Here is a 23,402-nt window from a genome sequence, read left to right on the forward strand (position 1 = left end):
GAAAAGAGAGTTACCAAAGGCAAATATTGCAGTATATTGGCAAGTAATGAAACAGAGGTAGTGGGAATAAAACACACTTTTAATGCAGTAGATATTGGGAAAGAGTGAGCATATACAGTCTTGAAAGTTGAAGGCAAATACCACAAGTCCTAAAACATCCCAAGGAATAAAGAAGGTCTGAATAGGAAGAAAAATGACCCACTACTGGAATAACATTCCTGCTCTGTTCAGAAAATTAGGGGTCTTTTTTTGAGTAGGGAATGAAGGAGACAACAAGAGGTCACTGTTCAGTCTGTCACCACATAGGTCTTGCCATAAACTGGGATTTTCACACATGCTACAATAATTTGGCTTCTAAAAATATATACATACTCATATACATATATCTTGAAATTACTTTGACGAAGTTTACACGGTCAAGTGTAAATTGAACAAGTTTAATATCTTCAAAGGAAATAAAATTGCCATCAAATTCAGTGTAATTTTGAAAGCACTTTCTATTTACAATGGGGATAACTTTACCAATAACATTCTATATGTCTTCAGCCGAATGAGTTTAGACTTACGATCTGTAAAATAAAATCATAGAGAGTTCGATTAAAGCCTATTGCCTAATTTTTAATATATTTTGTACTATCAGCAATATGTAAGAAAATACAGTTTTCAAAGATTGGTGGCTCCATTTCTGGTTTCTTTTACCAATTAAAAAATGCAGACACTGTATCTGCTAATCAAGAAAACAATGGTCTACATCTAAGCAGCGACAAAGCAGCTATTGTAAAGCACTCTGCTTCCTGCAACATGATATTTGCATTAAGGCACCTTCAGCTGCTCTGAACTATTATCAGGCATTACACTAATAGCACTTTGTATGGCTGATCTTGAATTAAATTAGTAATGTAGGAACGAACATCACTTAGAATCTGAAAGGGGTGAGGAAATGGTTCCTGTTCTTTGGACAGATACTTTTAAAATATCTTTCTGGAAATAATGAAGAAAGGATGATACAGAGAGAGCATCCCAACTCTCTTCTTAGGGACTGCATTCAATGCCTGGGACACGAACATAACAGATTAAATGCTTTGTAACTTCTCTGTGCTTATAGACATTGGGAGTCAGTACTGGCAAATACTAGGATAACATGTTATGCCTCCTTTGCTTTCTGTCTGCCCCTCCATTCCCCTGCCCTTGTGCAGGTGGGTGCATATGAATATGTCGAGTAAATGCACCTCTACCACAGTGGTGGGAGTAGACTGCTGGGATCATTGATGCTCCCATACCTACCAGAAGTTGTCTGAAAAACCACAGTGCTAACAGTTGGACAGCTTTCTACAGTACTTATAACTTCTTGGATTCCAGATACTATATAAATTATAACAGTACTGTCACCGTCAAAGGTGTAGTTAGTTGGTGCTTTATGGTGAATCGTCACGATTATTTTTCAAGATGAGTCAAGCCAGGCAAAAGTATAAATTACAGAGAGAGAGGAGGATTTAAAAGCGAGGCAAATAATAAATGGCTATTATATTTGCCTGAGTACAATGCAGAATTTATAATCAGAACAATTAGCTCTGTCTACTCCACTAAAATGTTGCTTCCCTCTTTTTCCTGGCCTTCTCCTATTTCACCGTTGCCAAGCTCACAATAATTGAACTAATGTGTGGTTTTGGCCCCCACAGTAAAAACTCTTACGAGGGGAAACAAAAAGGTTAGTCCCACACAGCATCTCCTGCTCCAGTATACCAGAACAAGTAGGCTTAGATAGAAGGCAAGACAAAAATGGTTATTCCACCGAAAAAGGTAAAAGGTCTACTGTGACTTTATTCTGCAGTAGAATCCAGCCTGGGTAATTTAGGTGGCCTTATCTTATACCATATCTAACAAAAATGAAGGAGCGTCTTCCAGAATACAATCGGGCATATGGACAAGAAAGTAACTGGGAGTAGTAAGCATGGATTCATTCACCAAGGGTGAATGAATGCTTAACCAACCTGATAACCTGTGGTTATCATCCACCTTGCCTTCAGTAAGGTTTTCAGCACTATCCCTTAAGATTCTCACAGAGAGGCTGATGAAGTATAGGTTGGATGAGCAGACTGTGAGATGGGTTGAAAATTGCTTAAATGGTTTGGCCCAGAGGGTGGTGATCAGGGCACAAAGTCTAGTTGGAAGCCAGTGACTAGCAGTATACCCCAAAGGTCAAGACTAGCTCCAGTACTGTTTAATATCTTCATCAATCATCTGGGTGGTGTGGTAGAGAATACCCTCTGCAAGTTTACTGATGACTGAAAATTGGGGAGGAGTGGCTGATACATCAAAGGGTCACACTGCCATCCATAGGGATTTCAACAGGCTGCAGAAACCAGCTGACAGGAAACTCGGTAAGTTCAACAAGGAGAAGTCCAAAGTCCTGCCCCTGGGAAGGAACAACCCCAGGCATCAGTGTATCCTGGGGGACACCCAGCTGGAAAGCAACTTGTCAGAAAAGGACCTGGGGTCCTGCTGCATAACAAATTGAACATAAGCCAGCTACGTGCCCTTGCAGCAAAGTAGGCCACTGGTATTCTGGGCTGCAGTTCCAGGGAGGTGAACCTGCCCCTCTACTCAGCCCTGGTGAGGCCTCACCTGGAGTGCCGTGCCCAGTTATGGGCTCCTCAGTACAACAGATATGTGGACACACTGTAGGTAGTCCAGGAAAGGGCCACAAGGATGATGAAGGAACTGGAGTATGTGACATGTGAGGAGAGCCTGAGAGAGCTAGAACTGTTTAGCCTAAAGAAGAAAAGGCACAGGGGGATCTTACATATGTAAATCCCTGAAGGGAAGGTGCAGAGGACAGAGCCAGGCTCTTCCCAGTGGTGCACAGTGAAAAGTTAAGAGGCAATGGGCACAACCTGAAAGACAGAAGGCTCTCTGTGAACATCAGGAAACACTGTTTTACAATGAGGGTGACTAAGCACTGGCAAAGGTTTCTCAGGCATTTGTGAAGTCTCCTTGCTTGGTGATACTAAAAAGCTATCTAGTCATGGTCATGGGTAGCCTGCTTCCAGGTGGCCCTGCCTCCAGAGAGGGTAGACCAGATGACCTTCAGAAGTCCCTTCCAACCCCCAAATTACTCCATGATTCTGTGAAAAGAGAATCCATGTAAATCAAGTAATCCTGTTACAACATGTAACATCCTGTTACAGCCTTGAACTGCAAAAGACCCAGTAAAGGTTGATTTGTCAGAAATCCAGTTCCCCAGATCTGACCCCATATATTCAATGTCAACCAACTTCTAACAGAAAAGGATTATTCCTGTAGAAGCATAACTTTATAAAGAGACAGTTACAAGAAGCAGGATAGGAAAGTTCCGTGAATTTGGATTGAAGAATTAGAAATTTGTTTTATATCAGCATTTAAATATAGCAAAACCAATAAGCCATTCTTGTAAATGTAAACTGGAAACTGCTATATATAGTTGAGGGCCTGCATGTTTCTTTAAAGTCCTTACATAAAGATTTGTTAAGCCCATTACTCAGCACTGCTGTGCCCTTAGCTTTGGCTTCACCAGCTCATTACACATCTATCAGATAGGATGGCTTCTGTGCTTCAGGAAAGCACTTAGTTATATATTTAATGGTATTAGGTGCAAATGTATACAAAATAAAACAGCAAGTGACTATTTTTTTTGGTCTGTAATAACAGATGCCTGTTTAAACATGATCCAGCTGCCCGAAGCCAGGGATCCTGGCTTATTCACTAGGAACAGGAAATTTAGTCAAAGTTTACACCAGTGACTTTATTTATAAAATTATTTGGTATACAGGAACTACAATGAGGAATACTTTCTAAGGTTTCCCCAGGTATTTTAATCACTTTTAAAGCAAGAACAGAAAGAAACACCAGAGAATAAGTCAAGTATAAAACTGCAGGAAGAAGGAAATCTGGCAATCCTCAGTGTTTATTCTCCACACATCTCAACCGCTTCATGAGTGAAAAACAGAAATTTTCTGCAAGCTATTTTTGAAAAAATTTCTGATAAGTATGAAATCTGTAGAAAATAAGCTCCAGGCAAATGTAACTAGAAAAAAATGTACAATATAGTCCAGAGTGGTCACATTTTTAGGCATCCTCTTGTCTTCCTCTTCTGAAAAGTGTTCAGCTTTCTTGTAATAGGATCAGTCCCAAGTGATTCATCTATGGATTTCACCCTCACAGCTGAAATCCTTTATTGCTTTTTCATAATGAAACTTAAAGGTTCAACATCTACAGACACTCTAGGGAAAGACAGTCAGTGCATCAAGTCAGAGACAAGGAGCTTAAAATTTGAAAGTCACACCCAAAGCTACCCAAAGAGCTCTCAGGTTCATTACATTGTTTTGTCACTATCAGAGGGTGGAGGGAAAATGAGCAAGTGCTAAATGGAGGAAAAAACCCTAAGTGCATCACAAGCACACACTAATTGCTTTTGTCTAATTTTTCCTTTCCTCAGCATATTAATTTGCTATTTCAGTTTTTGTTTTGTTTCTAAGCTGCCTGAATATTGGAAAAAAAAAAAAAAACAAACAGAAAAATCAACTCTGAGTTGAAAATTGAACAAAATTGAATACAAAGCACTTCCCTTCTCTTTCTGTGGTTTGAGCATTGGTAGGGCTGGAAGAATCAAAAAGCCTTCATCACTTAAAGGCTAATCATGATCTGTCTGAAGCAGCAGGTAGTTCACAACTAGGGAAAAACCATATCAGTTCCAAGAGTTAGCTACCCATGCAAAGCTGAGTCATGCTGATGAAGCCAGCACAGAAACTTGAACCATTTTTCAGCCATATCCTACCTCCTGGAGATAACAAGAGACCCCGGGCTCTGTTAGGCTGTGCTAGACTGCAAACAGGGCATGGAGAATGTCTGGATATGCTATTCCCCCATCTGGAAACAGTGCCATGTACTGACCCTTCTGAAAATCTAAGGGCAAAATTTAAAACACAACGCCTCTCAGAGTGGGATTTAGCTCACAGAGGAAGGTACTTAAAGACAAGACATCTGCAAATGTGAATGAATATATATACTCTTAACAACATCAACACGCAACTGGAATGCAAAGGAAATTTCAAAGCATACCCAAACCCAGGAGGTTATTGCACATTCAAAGGATAAAAACCAGAAACATGTTTCCAAACACAAATCCATTCCTTTTGTGTCCCTGTGGTTTATTAAAGGGAAAAGTCAAGCGAGAATATCTCCCTTCAAGGGAACATCAACAGAGACTATATATAGACACTTACTCAAAATAGATTTTTACAAAGAAAAAAAATTGCAGATAGCTGTGCACCAGAGTATTGCTACAGAGCAAACCAGGAAGGTTCATCTATCCAGGCGACAAAAAAGGCAGTGAAAAAAGTTTGCTTAGCAATAACTGAAACCAGGGGAATCCACCTCAAGTCTGAAACAAACCAAAGGGTGGTTGCTAAGCTCACGATCCCAGGAGTGTCCCAATACAGGAGTAGGGAGATGATTTCACCAAACTAAAGAATTAAGTAAGACAGTGAAAGAAAAGTAGCAGAAAGATCAGAAAAAGTCCGAGTAACCCGTAGGTGAGTGGTACTTAGAAAAAAAAACAGGCTTGAGGTTATCAGTAAAGAAACCATCTCCTGATGTCCACTGAGACAGAACTGCAGTAAACTGGATTTTGTAAACATGTAAGACAGCAGCAGAGAAATACTTCCATTGGCATCCATAAGCTTTCTGTACTTAAATACAAGACCCTGAACTTCAGGTCAATCAAGAGTGAGTAATAAAACTGATGTTATTTAAATAAGGAAAATTGATGTTATTTAAATAAGGAAAAAAAGCCTGAGTTTTAGGATAATTATTCCCAGCTTCAGGAATATCTGTCTTTGTCTCTGATATTTGAAAAGGCAGAAGACTGGAGTGCCTAAACACAAAGATTAAAGGTTTTAAACCCCTTTGGGAAAACGCTCTTCTCCATTTCCTCCTAATGTGGTTTGGGGGAAGTTAAGCAGTTCTCACATTCCCTGAAGTTTTTGTAGTCCCTAAAGAAAAGTCTCAAACAACTCCAAAAAAATCTGAGTGGCAAGAAAGCAGGCAAAATATGTTCAAGTCAAGAGAATTTAACACTATCTGGGAAGCATACTGCAAAAGTCTGGCAACACGTTCTGTTTTCCAAGCCCAAAGTGAATATTAAAAGTTAATTCTCTAAAATCAATTAGAAGCAGCTAATCTCAATGACAAGCGGAGAGCCAACTGAATGTCAGAAGCAGCAGGACTGAAATAAACTGCTAGAATGCAATACACCTTTCAGGACCATTGAAATACTCAACTTGAAATTCTGATGAATTGCAAGGATTCAGTTTCCAGTACAACTGGGCAACCTCCCATTAAAAACAGCAGCTGTACAGGAGGATTCAAAGATACTTTATCCTTTAAGCTGGTGCCCCATAAATGATATGCCAATAAACTTTACATCCCCAGCCAAGACATAGGATATGCTACATTGAGAAATATGGATAGGAAATACGGTAATCAGGTCTGGAAGAAAACAATATAAACTAGAAGAAAACAATATAAATTTTAACCACACTTGAAGCACAGTTGCCTCAATAGACTATTTGGCTTCACTAACTTATAAAAAAACCATCTAAAAATAACAGGTCGAAGGAAAATCAGCATACAAATGTTTAGTTTTTACAAAATGGATCCAAATCTACAGAATATCAAGAAAAGCACAGACAAATGCATATCGATTTGTTTGTTTGATTGTGTAAAAACATATTAAGCAGAATCCTTTACTTTCAGGTCAAAGCAAACTGGTAAATCTTACAAAAAAAGTGGAAATTAGAAAAAAAAAAACTTTAAAGTTTTGTAAAAAAAATTACATTCAGGGATTAACTTTAATGAAATGACATTTTTTGGGGGGGTCTTTTTTAATATAATATGAAAAAATACTTTAGAAAAAATTAACCCATAAAGGGATTAATTAAAGGAATCAATTTGAACTAAATTAAGTACTTCTGTTGAAAAAAGTTAAAACATCAGCCTGATCCGTAATCATGTTTAGTTCAGTCACTGAACTGAAAAGACTCAGTATTTTTATTCCCAATCATGCAATGAGATGAAAAGTTAAGGGATGTAAAAAAATAAGAAGGGTAACAGGAATTTTTAATATGAGAAAAGATTAATAGATAATAAGCACCTTGCTATTCTCTGATGAAATTTTGTTGTGTAATTCTTAAACGGGAAGAGGAATGTAAAGTTGCAGTATAGCAATATATATTCATTTACAGGCAGCACAAAATTTTGATTACTTACTTTCCCCCTTGATCTCCAAGGCACTTCAAAGTGAGCCAAGTAAGGTATTAAGCACACAGTACTTGAAAAAGTTCAGTGTCAGTAAAACCAAAGAAATATACACCACAGAAAAACAACAGAAGCATAGATAAAGTATTTCTGGATTACAGACAGCTCCAAATTAGTAGAAAAAGAATCTTAGTATCAATATAGAGGTAACAAAAATGCATAACATGCTGCTGCTGCAGAAAACAGACAAAACATGGGATTCATAAGCAATGCAAATGAGCATTAATTTATAAAATAATCCCAAATGTCTGTGACTTGTGCTTCAGTGACTGTCAAACATGTCACTTCACACACAAGATGATGCTGCAGAATAACAATTGGGAGAACAGCAAGTATAGAAAAGAGTATAGAAAAATGTTTACAAATATTATTTACCTTGGAAATCAGTCAAATCAGAAGGAGGTAATAAAAAATATAAAATGCAAAAGCCAAATGGTTTATAGGTTTCTGCTGTTTTTGTGTCATAACATTAGGTAAGAATACTTTATCAAAGCACAGCACATTAAGAGTTTTCTCCAAAGAGTTATTTTTCCATACAATAAGTAATTAGGACTCTATATGGTCTATATCATTGCTAAAAACAACAAATCAGCAAAAATTATTATATTAGACATTTTTGCAAGCATATCCAGAATCCTAGTAATCAGTGTTATGAGCTGGAATATAAAGTCTCCTTTCCAGCCAATTTCTAATTACTAAGAATCACAGTAGGTTTTCCAGGACAGCAGATCTGCCTACTGCAGCTTCCTCCCTCTCAAGATGACAACTTTCAGAAGATGAATATTCAACAAAAAGCCCTTGATTCAGCACCTAATTCAGAAAGCTGAAAGCAAGGTTCTACATTTTAGGTGCCCTGGATGACAAAGCTCCTATTGTAGCTAAGGGAGAGTTAGTTACTAATCAGTGGACTCTAAACTGAACCGAGCAATTAGAGAAATATGCTTTAAAGAGCTATTAATCTTATCTTAGATACCTAAATTTAGGAGTCTATAAACCCATCAAGTCCCACACTGAAGTCAGAGCAAGCTGAATCCCCATCCTGAGTATCATACCGTATGTTAACTATCATATTCCTGGAGGGCACCTTCCAGAATGACAGTGAAATTATTTCCTCTTTTACTTTCAGATGCAATTAAATAACAGAATTAATCTAGCCAGAATTTTCACTTTTCTGAATACACATATAGTAAGAAAATGAGTGTCTGTGGCTTTAGGTAATTCTTAGATGCACTAAAAGTTGACCTAACCCAAATCAAATGTCTAAAGCCAGCTGTACAAAGCAGTGCCTCAAAGCCAGTATTTCTACCATAAAATTATTATTTTCCATCACATTTACCACCAAAAAACCCATAACTGAATTAAATGTTTCAAACAAGACTTCAGATGGATTAAATACAGCTGCTGTCACGTGATGCCTGTGCATTTAACTTGAGATTCTAGGATAGATTTATAATAACCCAGGGCATTTTATAGAATCACGTGGGCTCAACAACTGAAAGGCACCATGGTTAACACCTACAGATTTTCTTTTCCTTGTTAATGTGCATCAGTTCCTCATCATCAAACACAAGGTAGAGGTAGAAACTTAAGCTAAAAGTTACCTTTTTCTCTTCTCATAGACTTGGGAGACTGGTACCTAACAAGGCAGTACGAAGAATCTGGCCTTGAGTGTCATGAAAAGACTCTGAAGTCAAGGGACACCTTTTGTTCTATTTAATAACCTCTAGGTGAGGATGCTCAGAACTACAAAACACCTATAATCTCTTAAGAGGCATTCCAGTGCAAGATTGTGCACTAGAAGCTAATTGCTAGAAGTGAGCTGATTGTTCATTGAAAAGTAACATCATCAGCAATAAAGAAAAAAATTAAACAGATGATCTAAGTTTACCAGCTCCTCATTTTAATCGGCAGATATTTATTTACCTCAATTTTCCCCTTAATCTCAACTTGTTTGCAGAAAGAAAGGAAAAGTAATTCTGGTGAATAAACAGTGATATTTAGTTACATAAAATATTCTGCAAACTTGTGCATTACAAATAAACTCAACCTTAAATCTGTGTGTTATGACTAATTTTAGGGCTTATCCATAAAAGAGTATGGAAAATCTTGACACGCACCCCTCTGCCTCCAAACAGACAAACTAGAAAGGGCAAAAGAGGGCAAACCAGTAACTTCTACAAGCTGAGGGTAGGAAATAGAGGGGAGTGGGAGGACTTAAATGGCATGACAAAAGGATTTGTTAAAAAAAATAATTTTAATATAAATATTTAAAGGTGTATTTTCCTGGAAAAATGGTCATTTGGTGTATATTCCATCTACATCAGTTTGTGTTAAAAATATTCTCTCTTGGGACAAAGAAACAAGAGGAGGACATTAACTAGATAAGGCTAAAGTTAAGGGTTTAATTTTTGCTTTTTAACAAAGAGAATGCTAACAGAGCATCTAGAACATAAATTAAAAAAACCTCATAATTTTAAGAAAGGCAAAGATTATCTTTTTAAGATGGAAGAAAATAAAAAGCAAAAAGAAATGTTTCTTTTTATTTATAAGCACTATTGCTGGAAAACTAACCACCCACTCCACTTCCAATCCCGACTCCAACCCAGTGCAGGCGAGGTCAGAGATGTCGTACTTCACGGAACTATGTTGCTGGGATACTGGGTTAGGCAAACACAAAGGAAGATACCAAAAGATTAAGCAAGATGACGACTATTACTATATTTCACAGTCGAATCAGATGACTCTTCAATACAGGAGAGCTTTAAATCCAAATAATTTTTCAAAATGAATTTGTAGACTCCTTAGAGAAAACACTGCTTGCCCTAAATTACCCAGGACATGAAAATAAACAATGTCAGCTGTTAAAGCCGTAGCCTCTGAGATTTCTTTTTTCACTACTGTCTTCTCCAGAAGTCTAGATAATAGAATCATACTTTTGATGAAGAATGAGATACTGAATGGGTCTAAAGGATTATAAACAATACCAAAACACCAAACATTGTACAAGGAAAAAGAGAACAGGGGAAAAACCCCCAAACATGGTACATTTCTGAAGAACAGAGCTTCTAGACAACAGAACCTTTACAAAAGCAAGCTGGTACCTCACACAGCCACCACCTGATCCGAGGCCTCGGGTCAAAGTACTCTTTTTAACTGCATTCTTGTTCAGTAAAGAAGCTTAGATTTATACAACATGCCAGACTGTCCAGGTCAACATGAACACATCTTTGAAGTGCTCTTACTACTTCAGTAGCTGCCTGGGAGGTACTAGAATAAGGAAGACCTACAAAGCTTTCATGAGGCTTGTGTTTGACTGCCTTGGAGAAGAAAAACCAAGACTAGTAATATAGACCACCTGTGGAATTAAAATTCTTAGGAAAATGGAAAATCAACACTTTAATAGAGAACAATGGGATATGCAGGTTAAGAAAAAGGATGCCATTGCAGTCAGTGGGACAAGTCAAGACCTTCAGAAGGTCAACTTTACCCACGGTGTTCTTCATAACTAATTCTTGTTCAAAAAATTTACTTTTCCAGAGGTTAAGAATCAGCTTACCTGAGAATCAACTTTGTTAGACATTATCACTTAGTTCTAACAAAGCAGTTGAACAATAAATGTAAAACACACCTGTAAACTTACAGAAACAGGAATTTATGAACACTATGTTTTTTCACACCAGTATCAGAATCAAGGTATGACTGTAAGGACAGCTTTTCCACATGACTTGGAAATACACAGGGCTTTGATTGACAATGAAAAAAATAAAATACACTTCAATATGAAGGAAAATCAAAAATGTTATGATAAGAAATTAAAACAAAAACACAATTACATTTGATTTAATTCAGCATGTCACCTCAAAGAAAAATGACATCACAAACCCAAGCTGTACTAGTAAGTACTATAAAAGTACTAATACTGAATCTTGCTGTATTTTTAATTCCTTATACCATCATCTTTTGAAGCAACTGTTATCTGACACTTCTGCTAAAAAAGTCACTGAAATAAAATGTTCTATAGTTGATGTGATACTGTTCCATACATTATACCATTTCCAAATAAAAGACATTTTATTTCCAAATGGAGGAAAATAAGCAATTGAGAGGATTCTTTATTTTCTTAGTAACAGTCTATCCACAGCTTTCAAGAACAGTATTAAAATTGTTCCATACCGTGAAGCTGTTGTTGACATTTTTTGTGCTCGATTCAGCTACGCTTGCATCTGACAGGTCAACTTCATCAAATATTAGAGACTGTGAATGGTAAAGAACATAGAAGCATTAAATTAAGTCTGAGTCCACTTTCAGGTACGCTCACAATATGTGCTTTAATTCCATTGTATCCATTCCAGTTAGAAAATAAAAATAGAAAAAAAAACAGTGAAAAAATAGAACACACTGATGATTTGATATCCTTCATAGCTGGCCCCTAAATACAGTCCTATCTGCTATCTAAGGGTACATGAGAGCATGAAAAAATGGCTCCAAAATTATATTGTAAAATCTCTTTTAACAGAGGGGTTTGTTTAAAAAGATGCAGCTTTAGGGTCTCTACTGTGTAGCATAAATGTGGTGTCACAGGAGTGAGATTCACACTTAGTGAAATGTAAATTAATTCATCAGTATTATGATGGAACTCTAAATTCCTGAAGAAACCTATGATACTGTATCCATACCAGAAAATGGAGATCAAGGGCCTGAAGAGATCCCTTCCACTCCTTTTTTTGATGTTCCAATAAGATAAATATATGTCTACCGTAAACACCCCAGCCTCTGGCAAAGTATTAATTAGGTTCTGTTATGCGCATGATGGGTTTTGCAGCATAGAAGGGAACACGAACAAAACCACTTTTTTTAGCCCTATGATATTTTTCATCTTCCATGCCATGCGAGGGAGAATCCATGCTGGGGGAGTTCCAGCATGTCTGGATTCAACCTTACAGAGTATTTGCACTTTATTGTTATGAGTATTGCTTACTCATAACACTTTCTCTTCTCATCTTTGTTATAGAATCACAGAATGGTTTTGGCTGGAAGGGACCTTAAAGATCATCTAGTTCCAAGCCCCCCTGCCATGTCCAGGTTGCTCAAAGGCCCATCCAACCTGGCCTTGAACAGTTGCAAGGATATGGCATCCACACCCCACACCTTCTCTGGGCAACCTGTTCCAGTGTCTCACCAACCTCACTGTCAAGAATTTTTCCTTGAATCTAATACCCAAATCTCTCCTCTTTCAGTTTAAAGCCATTCTCCCTTGTCCTATCACTACATGCACTTTTCAAAAGTGCCAGTTCTCTTGTAGCCCCTGTAGGTACTGGAAGTCTGCTATAAGGTGCCCAGAGCCTGCTCTTCTCCAGGCTGAATAACCCCAGCTATTTCAGCCTGTCTTCATAAGAGAGGTGCTCCAGTGCTCTGATCATCTTCAAGACCCTTCTCCGGACACACTCCAACAGCTCCATGGCTCCCAAAATAGCAAGAACATAGACCCAGAGTGTGCAAATAGCCCATATTCCTCATCTAACAGTGTAGGCTCACATTTTCAAAACAGCTCAGCATCATATTGTGTGTTGATGTTGCCCTTCTCAAAGCTCTTATCTGCCATGTTTATTCTCTATATAGACTGCTTGTGGTAGCACCAAGTGCAGAGAGATGAGACAACAGAGGTAACTTCAGCACTGGACTCACTTGAATGATGATACTTCTTTTGATTCATTACAGACACACAACTTTGCAGCATGCAATTACAGTCCTGTAGTCCTAGAAAGAGAGATCTCTATGCCTTAGAAAGAGGCTATAGAAGATGACAGAGACCTGAAGCACCTCACCTACAGCTCTCATGAGGTGCTCCAACCCCACAGAGTAAAGGAAAGTAATACCCACTGCAATGGAACAGCACAATCTAAGTCAGCCCAACAAGCCAAAATGCCTCAGTCCTGGCCTTGAGGGGAGGGAGGAAATGCCTTTCAAAAAAAAAAAGACAAGTATTCTCCTCTGCTCACCTCCAATTTTCCCACCAAATAAAATTCAATTGATGGGAAACAGCTTTTTCCCTTATATATCAGTTTTGGCAGAAAATCAGCCTATCTTGGTTTCACATAACTATTTTTATCCCTTCAACAATAATATGGGCATCAGACTAGAAGATTTAATAGAATTCAGTTTGAGGGATAATTTCTAAGCATTATGCATTTTACTTCTTTAACTTTCTGAGAGCCATTCCCCCAAAAGAATCCCCAACTCCTTAAAATGAGTTTATTATTTGTCTGAAGAGCCAAAAAGGTTAAAATTACTGTGATAAAGTTCATTTTAAAAAAACCAACAGAAATCACCAATATCCCTTAGTAAGGTTAATTTAACACACTACATCTTATATACAGAAGTTCTTTTAAAAAACAACCACAAACAAATCATTGTTTATTATTGTTATTATTGGAATTACAAACCTAAACAAAATTAAGTTACATATGTATGGCATTAGATACTAACAACATACAATTACCTTTGAATCCTTAGCATAATAAAGTGTACGACCTCGAAGTTTGAAATAACGCTTCTTCCACCTTTGAAAAGAGCTGGTTTGCTTCAGTAGTAATCCTTCTTTTATACTTGTCTGGAAAATATTAAAATACAGAAGACAAGGTAAATACATATAGAAATAGCTAGATATATAGATTAAAATTACACTTTTCAAAATTTATGTTACACCTCATATAACATTTAAACTTGTATTTATTCACATGAAATTGAGACTAATTCTCTGGACAACCACATTTTGCATTGCTATTCTTTAAACAATAACAGTGTTGGCAAAATGCTAATTTTAAATGTAAATGGAAAAGGTAGTTGAGAGGCACATAAAGATGAATACAAAATAATTCAATTGCCTGGATAGCAGCAAACTCACAAATATTGAAGTGATCAACAACTGATGTTGGCACAACTCAGAAAAAAAATGCTAAAGGCATGTACAGAAGGTAATTTCCAGTTCCAAATTTGATTATATTGAGGAGAAAAACAATTTCCACATAGCCAATAATTCAACAAGGTACTTAAATGTGTGTCTGACTCAAGCACATGAATTACACCTTTTAAACAGAGGGAACGATCCAGTATTATGCAAGTCATGCATGACTTCAAGTGCATTGCTGAACTACAGCCTTCAGCACGAAATCAGCTTACCATTACGGATAATTATTGTATGGGAAGTGCGAGAACAGTGACAGCTAGGGATATTTTTACCATGCAAATATTTTTAGGCAAAAAATGATTCGCTGATCCTAATCTTTCCACTGTAGATTGAACCCTACTTATATAAAGCCCATTTTTGAAATGAGTAAGAGACATATTAATATACTTTAAATGTGTATGCTGCTTTCACCAGTGTGTGTGGGATTCATCCAAGCAGTTACAGAAATTCTCCACTTAATCAGACAAAATGACATGACACAGCATACTAATTGCACAAGTCTCAGAATAGATTTTCTTCAGTTTTGAAGCACACAAAAGGTATGAGAAAAAGCAAGTACATTTTTATATTATATTCCAAAATTACTATTTTCAGAATATTTCCAATTTTTAGTGTAATAATGTAATGAGTCTTATAATACAATTTCTAGACAATGTGATATAAATATCATTTGAAGTTATCATACATCTTTTAGAAACTTAACCAAGACCTGACCTAAAGCTCATAAACATCTTCTTCCGTTATCAGATGTCACGTTCTCCGTAACTTTAATGCCTTGCATTAAATAATGAAAACACTGAAAAAGCAGAAAGCACTTTAATGTTCCTACCATTTCCTTGAAATGAGAAACGTTCCTGTTATGTACACAGATTGCACCCTTCATTTAGATAGTCCTAACGTCACAAACTAAGAATATGGTCCAACGATCACAAAGCTATTGAATAAATGCTCTCAAAAAAGCAACCCTCTCAGATCAAACATCACAGCTAAAAGCTCAGATTTATCACAGTTTGCTTCATGTGCCAGCAATCTGGACCAATGCATTCAGTCAGCCCTCCTGCTCTAACTCTAGCTCACCACGCACCATCTTAAGACAGTTTGCAATTTTCTGACCAGACTCTAAGATAAGATAGCTTTACATTATATAAATAGATTTAATCAGTTAGTGAATACAAGTGCTTATTCAAAGCTGCCTATTGTAGCCATGCAGCACCTGTGCTTCACATCACTCTCTGAGATTTCAGAAGCTCATCACAAGGGATGGGAATAGATGACTTGTGTGTTTATTAAGGGTCAGAAGATGTTAAGACCAGAGAAATGCAGTTCCAAGAAATCGGCACTCCTCATTCATGGTAGGTGCTGACTTACTGGAAGAATTTCCAAAATGGAAGGAAATCCACATTCCCTAAAACACACTATGTGTATTAGGATACACAGAACATATATTATGCTGAATACTTTGTGGTATTATAAACTCTGTTCCAAGAACATAAATCACCCCAAACCTTGCACTATTACTCACTAAAGAATTAGTTAACTCTTTCATGTCATTTTCATGCCTAGACAAACCATTTTCTATTTCTACTCGTCCATTAAACACCAATATCCCTAATATCAAATCAATAACTTCAAAATCAAATCTATTTTGCAAATCAGCCATTTAAAATTAACTTCCTAAAGCTGGCAGTAAATAACCATGCAGGTTCCACAGAATTTATTTTTTTATCAAAATTTTCAAAAAATACTAGACTGGTAAACATTACCCAAGAAGTGTAAGCACTTCAAGAAGTATACATCTGAAGTTTACATTTTACCACCAATAACTATATTGAGCTGAGTTTGGACATCTTAAGCAGACAATTCCATGGCTGCAGGCATAAAATTGAGCACAAAGCTTCAGCCAAATATCCTTAATTAACTTTATTTAGACTTTAAAATGAAGTTGAAAATTCCATCTGCCAATTGAGTCATAAAGTAATCTGTTAATAATGCTCTCCCAAGTCTATAACCAAGTTAAAGCACTTCCAGTAATTTGGGATTGGAGGGGACATCTCAGATTGTTGAATTTGGGTCCACATTATCGCCTACAAACATATTCAAAAGGTCATATTCAAAAGCATTGATTAGGCTACAACTATACCTTAAGAAAGCAATCAGTTCCTTTTCTTCTCCCAGTGGCAATTAAGACAGTGCTCCAAGATCTCACTGTTCTGAGAAACCTTTTTATAATTAATCTCACCTGGACATTAAATCTGAAGCATAAGCAATAATCACTCCAATTATATTAACTACATTCCTATTGTAATTTAGGAGAAAAAAGAAGTGCAGATCCCACAATCCCACTCTACTTCTCACTTTTTACAGAATCACCTCTCATCATCTTGCCAAAATCTCTAAACTCTAAACATACCGCATTTTGTATCATCTAGTAATACAAGGTCCCTCTAGAAGGATGGGACTATAATTAGAAGACAGCAGAATAGAACAGAATAACTATTATAAAATTACTAACAATCTTTACTACTTTAGCCATTAATAAAGGAAAATGATTGACAATGTTACAATCACAACATCACAGTGCTCCACAGTGGCATATTTTCCTGAAGAAATCTAATTATAAAAGTAACTTTTCATAAAATTAAGAAAGTGTACATATGTGTTCAATTATGGAAGAATGCTGAATGCAACTCTACATCTCCAAAATCTACATGACAAAAAAAATGGATTTGTGGGTATTCTGATTACTAAAAATGAGAGCTAACATATCAGCAGATTTTAAAATATCCAGTATATAACACTTGAAAATTCAAAACTAACAGTTTTCATTTCAAAGGCAACCAACTTGCCTTACATCTAATTCACTATAAAGTCCCACATTTCTGCAAAAGACAAATTTTCTACTTTTGCTGCTGCTTGAAAGACCCAAAGAAAGGATAAAATATTCTGAATTTAGAAAACAGTAAACTGATTATGGACCCATTATTGGCAACTGCAAACTAAAACACTGAATGATTAAAGATAAAGCTCTTCCCTGTGTCCCTTTTCATGTATATAAGTGGACATTCTGCTCAAAATGTGTCAGGAGAGTGAGAAAAACAACATGAGGAAATTTCTGAAAGTGAGGAGGATGAAAATGGTAACAGGAAAGACCATAAAACAGTGCAGTCAAATGTAAACAGGAAATTAAGAGGGTGAAGAAGAATTTGAAGATCACCTTACAACAGATGCTCATGCTGAGACTAAAATGTTCATAAATACTTAAAAGATGAAAGATAGCTAGCAAGTTGGCAGGATCATTTTCCAACAGGGGTACAAAAAGGATACTCAAGGATAAGATCACAACAAAGAAGCTCTTCAAATTCTTGGCATCTGTCTTTACCAATGAAGATGATGAGATGGTATCTCACACAGAATGTTCTCTGTAACATCAGAACAGCTTCATCGACATGAAGGGCATGTAGAGGAAGTACTAGACCAGTCAAATCTCTAAGTCATGTGGACCAGATGACACCAAACTGAGAGCCTTGGAGGTCCTGAAAGGACCACTGATACTAACATCTACTCCTAGTAAGACAGTAGAGTCCATACAAAAGAATATTGTTGAGCCCATACATATCTGGCAGGAAAAAGACAACACTGCTTTTGTAAAGGAAAATACTGTCCTGCTACCTACCATGAGTTCAGAAAGTGTAGAGGAAAGCACATGGGTAAATGAAGATCCTGTAGACCCGGATTCTCAGAAAGCCTTTGGCAAGGCTTCCTGCCAAAGAATACTGAAGAAATTTTGTTAGAATTGAATTGGGAAAAGGGGCATGTCGTGAACTGAAAGTTGCTTCAGGGAAAAAATCTAAACCTCACAAACCTCACTAACATTCTCACACCAACTTTGAGTGAAGAAGAGATCTGGGGGCCACAATTCACAGCTCTCCAAGCTCAACTACAGCCAGAAATGCCAGAAAACTTTGGTTGTCACTAAGAACAGCAACAAAACCAAGACAGATAATATAATTTTGCTGCTATATAACAGTGTTGTACCAGACAGTTCTGATCTTTCCAACTCAAGAAATAGGGTTAAGAGAAGGTACAGAGAAGTGCAACACAAATAATTCACAGAACAGCAGCTATCTTACAAGAGGCTAAAACCAGCTGGAACTCTTCAGTTTGAAGAGCAGAAGACCAAGGGGGTAATATGATCAATGATTAAAAAAGCATTAATGAAGAGTAAGGTAACTGCAGAACTATTGCTCACCAAAGCCTGCAATATTATAATAGGAGGAATGTGATGAAACTATATTGATATCAGCTTAACAAAGATAAAAAGCAGTACATCTTTACATAGCAGGTGGTGATTTCATGAAGCTTGCTGTCACAAGAAATGGTAGAGGCAGACAGCAAGTACAAAAAAAGGAATATACAAATTCAAGAACACCATATCTGTATGTGGTTCCTTTAATTTGCCATGGGGAAGTATCAGGGGAATGGACTGCCACCAGATTCATGTGCTGCTCCTGAACAGCCTTTCTATTCCACTGTTTAAAGTGGATCAATTTCATAACCCAGCAAAAAACTGCAAAAGTTGAATTTTTCCTGCTATGTAGACAGCATCTCTTTTGCTTTCAAGTCTGATGTTTGTATTTGTAAGTGGGCCTGCACCCTCATTTACCAAAACAACTAGTATTTGGATTGTTGACAGACAAGGCCATTACAGAAAAAAAAAGAAAAAGAGAGAGAATACTATGATACTATTTATTTAATATTGTTCAACTCCCTCCTGTGATACTTTCTATTCCTGTGACTTTGCAAAGTTGAGTATGGAAATAAAACCTACTCTCTTCTTTTTAGTGTTGTGAACAGTTTGGTACATTTTCACCGTCTGCACAGGTATGGCTTTAGGCAGACAGTGTCTTCACTATGTTACAAGGTAAAGTCTCACAGCTCATATTAACTCATAGCCCCTTAAAATATTCTGTGTGTTCAGTGGATCAAGAATTATTTTTATTATTAAAAATGTGACAATCAAACACTTGATTTTTATTAAAATTATGACTCAGGAACTCCAAGCTTGTGATTTTCTTGACAATCTCTGTATAGCAGCTTCCACTATTGTCACTTACGCTGACAGATTTTTCATTAGTTATGCCAAAATAAAAATAGATTTTTAACTACCAAGAATAAAAACTTCATCAGCTGCTCAGCGCGAGATCACACTTTTATTGAAGATTCCTGTTCATAATGAAAGGAGCCTAATATCTGAAAATTAAAACCAAACAAAGAACCTATGAATTTATACAGCTAAAGTCGTCAAAATAAAGTTGAAAACCAATATGAACATTGCTTTAATTTCAAGAAAACCTTAAGAAAAAGAAGTACTGTCAAGAAATGGTAGCTCAGTGGAACTGTATCATGGGGTACCTAAAGCACCATGCTTGCCTCAACTGAGCCACCCCAGGCTGCTGCTGTTAACAGATCCTACAGGTTACATTAGTGACAGAGAAATCACAAAATGTAGCAAGTTGCATGTGCTCAGTCTGTCATGGTTGATAATAATTATCCCTGTCCCATTAAAGAAACAAACCAGACTATCTAGATCTGAGAAAACAGCTTTCCAATATCTCAGAATGAAAACCAGCCACACCCCCCCACACACTCCTCACCACAACCTGTGATTAAGCATAACCATTTCTGTGTGATAATAAATAATATGTTTTTCCAAAGTTATTCTTATAGTCCACATGTGGATGGACTCTAGCGTAACTGAAACTGTAGTACAAATAAATGCAATTATACAGCTTATGCAGTGCACTTCTTCCTCAGCCTCATTCTCCCCTCATGTTCCCTCCCAGCCTATGCTGAGGAAACAGATTTTGCATTACTATTGTTAAAATACATAATAAAAAAAAAGCTTTTAGCTTCCTGTAATTGGAATATATACTAATGTAGTAAGACATGAAGCAAATATGAAATTGCAGATAAATTGCCATAATAATGATTGACCTTTGTAGCAAGGTCAAGTTCAATTAGCAGATTGATGTAAAAATAGAGGTTGTAGCACTTATCAAAAATGAATAACATATTTCCATATTAGGATAAAACATTACACTAGAAAAAAATAAACAAAGAAACAAAACCCCTATTTTGGATATAAATCGATACTAGATTGTATGTACAGAGAAGAAACTTTATCTGCAGTTCAAGTATTTAAACTCTTAACTTCCATTCATGTACAACATGTTGATCTCACTCTCTGTTCTCATTAATCAGGGCATGAAACAGCTGCAATACACTGAAATAGGATAAAACACTTCACAGGACTGTGACTTGGTGCCCAAGATTTAAGAGTCTTGGTGTTATTACACAACTCAGCTAACTTAGAGCAGTATTTCACAGCTACCATTTGGAGCTTCAATAGTTGTTGTGCTTAAATTACACATGCTCTGACTAGAGAGATTTAAACCAACTAAGTCTAACTGATTTTGATGACAAATGTAAAAATACCATCCCATCCTTAACCTTTTCTAAATGACCAGTCACTGTTAGACAGTGATTGCTCATTGCAGTTGGTATTTTACTCAATACTCAAGTCTATAGAGACAAATTGACACAAGTTTCATGGATGCTATAGCCCTGTGATCTGCAAAATCCTGATATATTTAGAATTAGAAACAGGGAAATTTATCAACAGAATATCTAAGCATTCCTGAATTTTTGTAGTGTTTCTGATTTCCACAGATACAGAGACCACATGCTTTAATCTAATTCAGTGGCTGCCCTACATCGGAAGTCTATACTGGCCCTAATTTTGGTTTACTGTATGGCAAATAAAATCCTGGACACAAATTAATCATGCTTTGAATTACATTTCTAGTATTTTCCCAGTAACAGTCTTAGCTTAATACTCTACTTCAAGAATAGCTAAGTCAATAAAACCTTTAATTCCATAATAACTCAAATGTAAGGATCTCTCACCTATATAGAGACAAATATTAACGTATTTCCCACTACCAAAAAATTCATCTTTAAGTGAGAAGGCTGGAAATCTAATTTGAGTGATGGCAGTAAAATTATACTAGTGAAATACCCAAGACAGAAAAAAAAATGTACAGCAGAAGAATGTACAGCAACAAGCACTTAGAAGAACTAACTGTTTACAGACAGTGAAAAATCCTTTTGATTATCATCAAAACTATTTAGAGGAAGCAGAAATATAGGACGGCTATTCCAGAGGCTGGAAATCTATTCCCAGCTTGACTGCGGGTTTTATGCGTGAGCTGAAACAAATCAGTTACTGTGTGTTCTACGATCTCCACACTGAAAAAAATACCTTTTTTATTCTCCTCCACATGAGTCTGGTTGTGATTTCTTAGTGTTTTATTGAGCATCTTACTAGAGGTGGTATTTCATTTTAATCAAAAATGTTCATAAATGGCTTTTTGAAAGATGGGGACTTCAGAAGTAATAAAAATTGAGCTAAAGAAAACTTCCCATTCCCTATCCTTATAGATCAGAATTACAGGAAAGAACGTTGAAAAGTACAGAACTGTAAACAAAGCTGCAGGACAAAAAACTGCATTTTGAGACAAGGAATAACAGAGAAATTTTTAAATACTTGTAATATGTAACTCATACTGGTATTGTAGGTTCAGATTAAATATATTCACAATTAAGGAGCATAGTTGTTGCAGAATCACAGAATAGTTGAGGTTGGAAGGGATCTTAGGAGATCCATCTAGTCCAGCCCACCTCACAAAGCAGTCACCTAGAGCAGTTCAGCCATGGCTACCTATATTTCAGCCATGGCTACCTATATCCAGTAGAATCTGGGGTATATCCAAGGATGGAGACTCAACAAATGCCCTAGGCAACCTGTTTGAGTGTGTGATCACCCTTAAAATACGGAGGAAAATAAAAGTCAAAAATATGTTTTTTCTTGTGTTTAAAGGGTATTTTCTGTATTTCAATTTGTGCCCATTGCCTCTTGTCCTCTCACTGGGCACCACTGCATCTGGCTGTTCTCTTTACACTCCTCAGATATTTGTACATATTCATATGATCCCCCTCAGCCTTTCTTCTCCACGATAAGCAGTCGCAGCTCTCTCAAACTCCCATCATATCAAAGATGCTCCAGTCTTTTAATCATCTTCATGGCCTGTCACTGTACTCTTTCCAGCATGTCCATGTCTCTCTTGTACTGAGCTGCCCAGAACTGCATGCAGCACTCCACGTGTGGCCCCACCAGAGTTGAGTGGAGGGTCATCTCCCTTGACCTGCTGGCAATACTCCTCCTAATGTAGCCCAGCACAGAGTTGGTCTTCATTGTCCCATGGCCTTTCTCTGCCAAGCTGTCACACTGCTTTCCAACCAGTCAGCCCTCAGCCTGTACACTGGTACAGTGGGATGGGATTCTTCCTTTCCAGATGCAGGATGTTGCTTTTGTTAACTTCATGAAGTTTCTGTTGGCCCCTTTCTCCAGCCTGTCCCTCCCTGTATGGCAGCACAGCCATCTGCTGTATCAGCCACTCCACTTCTCCTCAGTTTGTATTGTCCATATACACTCTGCATTATCATCCTGGCCATTAATGGAGATGTTACACAGCGCTGTCCTCACTAACAACCTGAGGGGTACACCAGTAGTGACTGACCTGTGCCACTGATCACAAGACTTCTTGCTACATCACCTTACAAGGGACTGAGGTGAGGCAGGCTGGTCTGTACTTCCACAGGACCTTCTTCTTGCTTTATCTGAACATGAGTGATATTTGCTTTCTTTCAGTTCTCAAGAGCCTCCCCCAGTTGTCTTGCAAAGGTAATGCAATGCCATCAAGCAGTTTCCTTAGGACTTGGAGATGTAGCCCAAGATACTCAGTTTTGGGCCAAGATACTTGTGTTAATGCAGTTTAAGTGTTCCCAAACTTGATCCTTCTTCGCCTTCCACCTCCCACTGCTTTTGGGCACCTGGAACTGCAGAAGGCTGGTCTGAACAGCAAAGACCAACACTGAGTATCTTGGCTTTTTCCACGTCCCTGATTAATGAGTCCCCTAACTCATTCAGCAGTTTGCCCTAGTCTTCTCTCTTCTGCTGATG

At 37.2% G+C, this 23,402-nt stretch overlaps 1 protein-coding gene across 2 annotated transcripts in view; it reads right to left on the reverse strand.

The window, feature by feature from the left end:
• Positions 1 to 23,402, reverse strand: part of DGKH (diacylglycerol kinase eta) — a 159,463-nt gene that overhangs the window by 60,415 nt on the left and 75,646 nt on the right. For both annotated transcript variants that reach the window (XM_027720262.2, XM_027720261.2), the window contains exons 3-4: positions 13,853 to 13,963; positions 11,527 to 11,607 (exon numbers count right to left, since the gene is read on the reverse strand). In XM_027720262.2, the coding sequence (XP_027576063.1) occupies positions 11,527 to 11,607; positions 13,853 to 13,963 (192 nt within the window). The remainder of the gene's footprint in view (positions 1 to 11,526; positions 11,608 to 13,852; positions 13,964 to 23,402) is intronic.

This window comes from Pipra filicauda, unplaced genomic scaffold (assembly GCF_003945595.2).
Source record: "Pipra filicauda isolate LSUMZ 115617 unplaced genomic scaffold, ASM394559v2 scaffold28_size6257848_pilon, whole genome shotgun sequence".
Lineage (NCBI taxonomy): Eukaryota > Metazoa > Chordata > Aves > Passeriformes > Pipridae > Pipra > Pipra filicauda.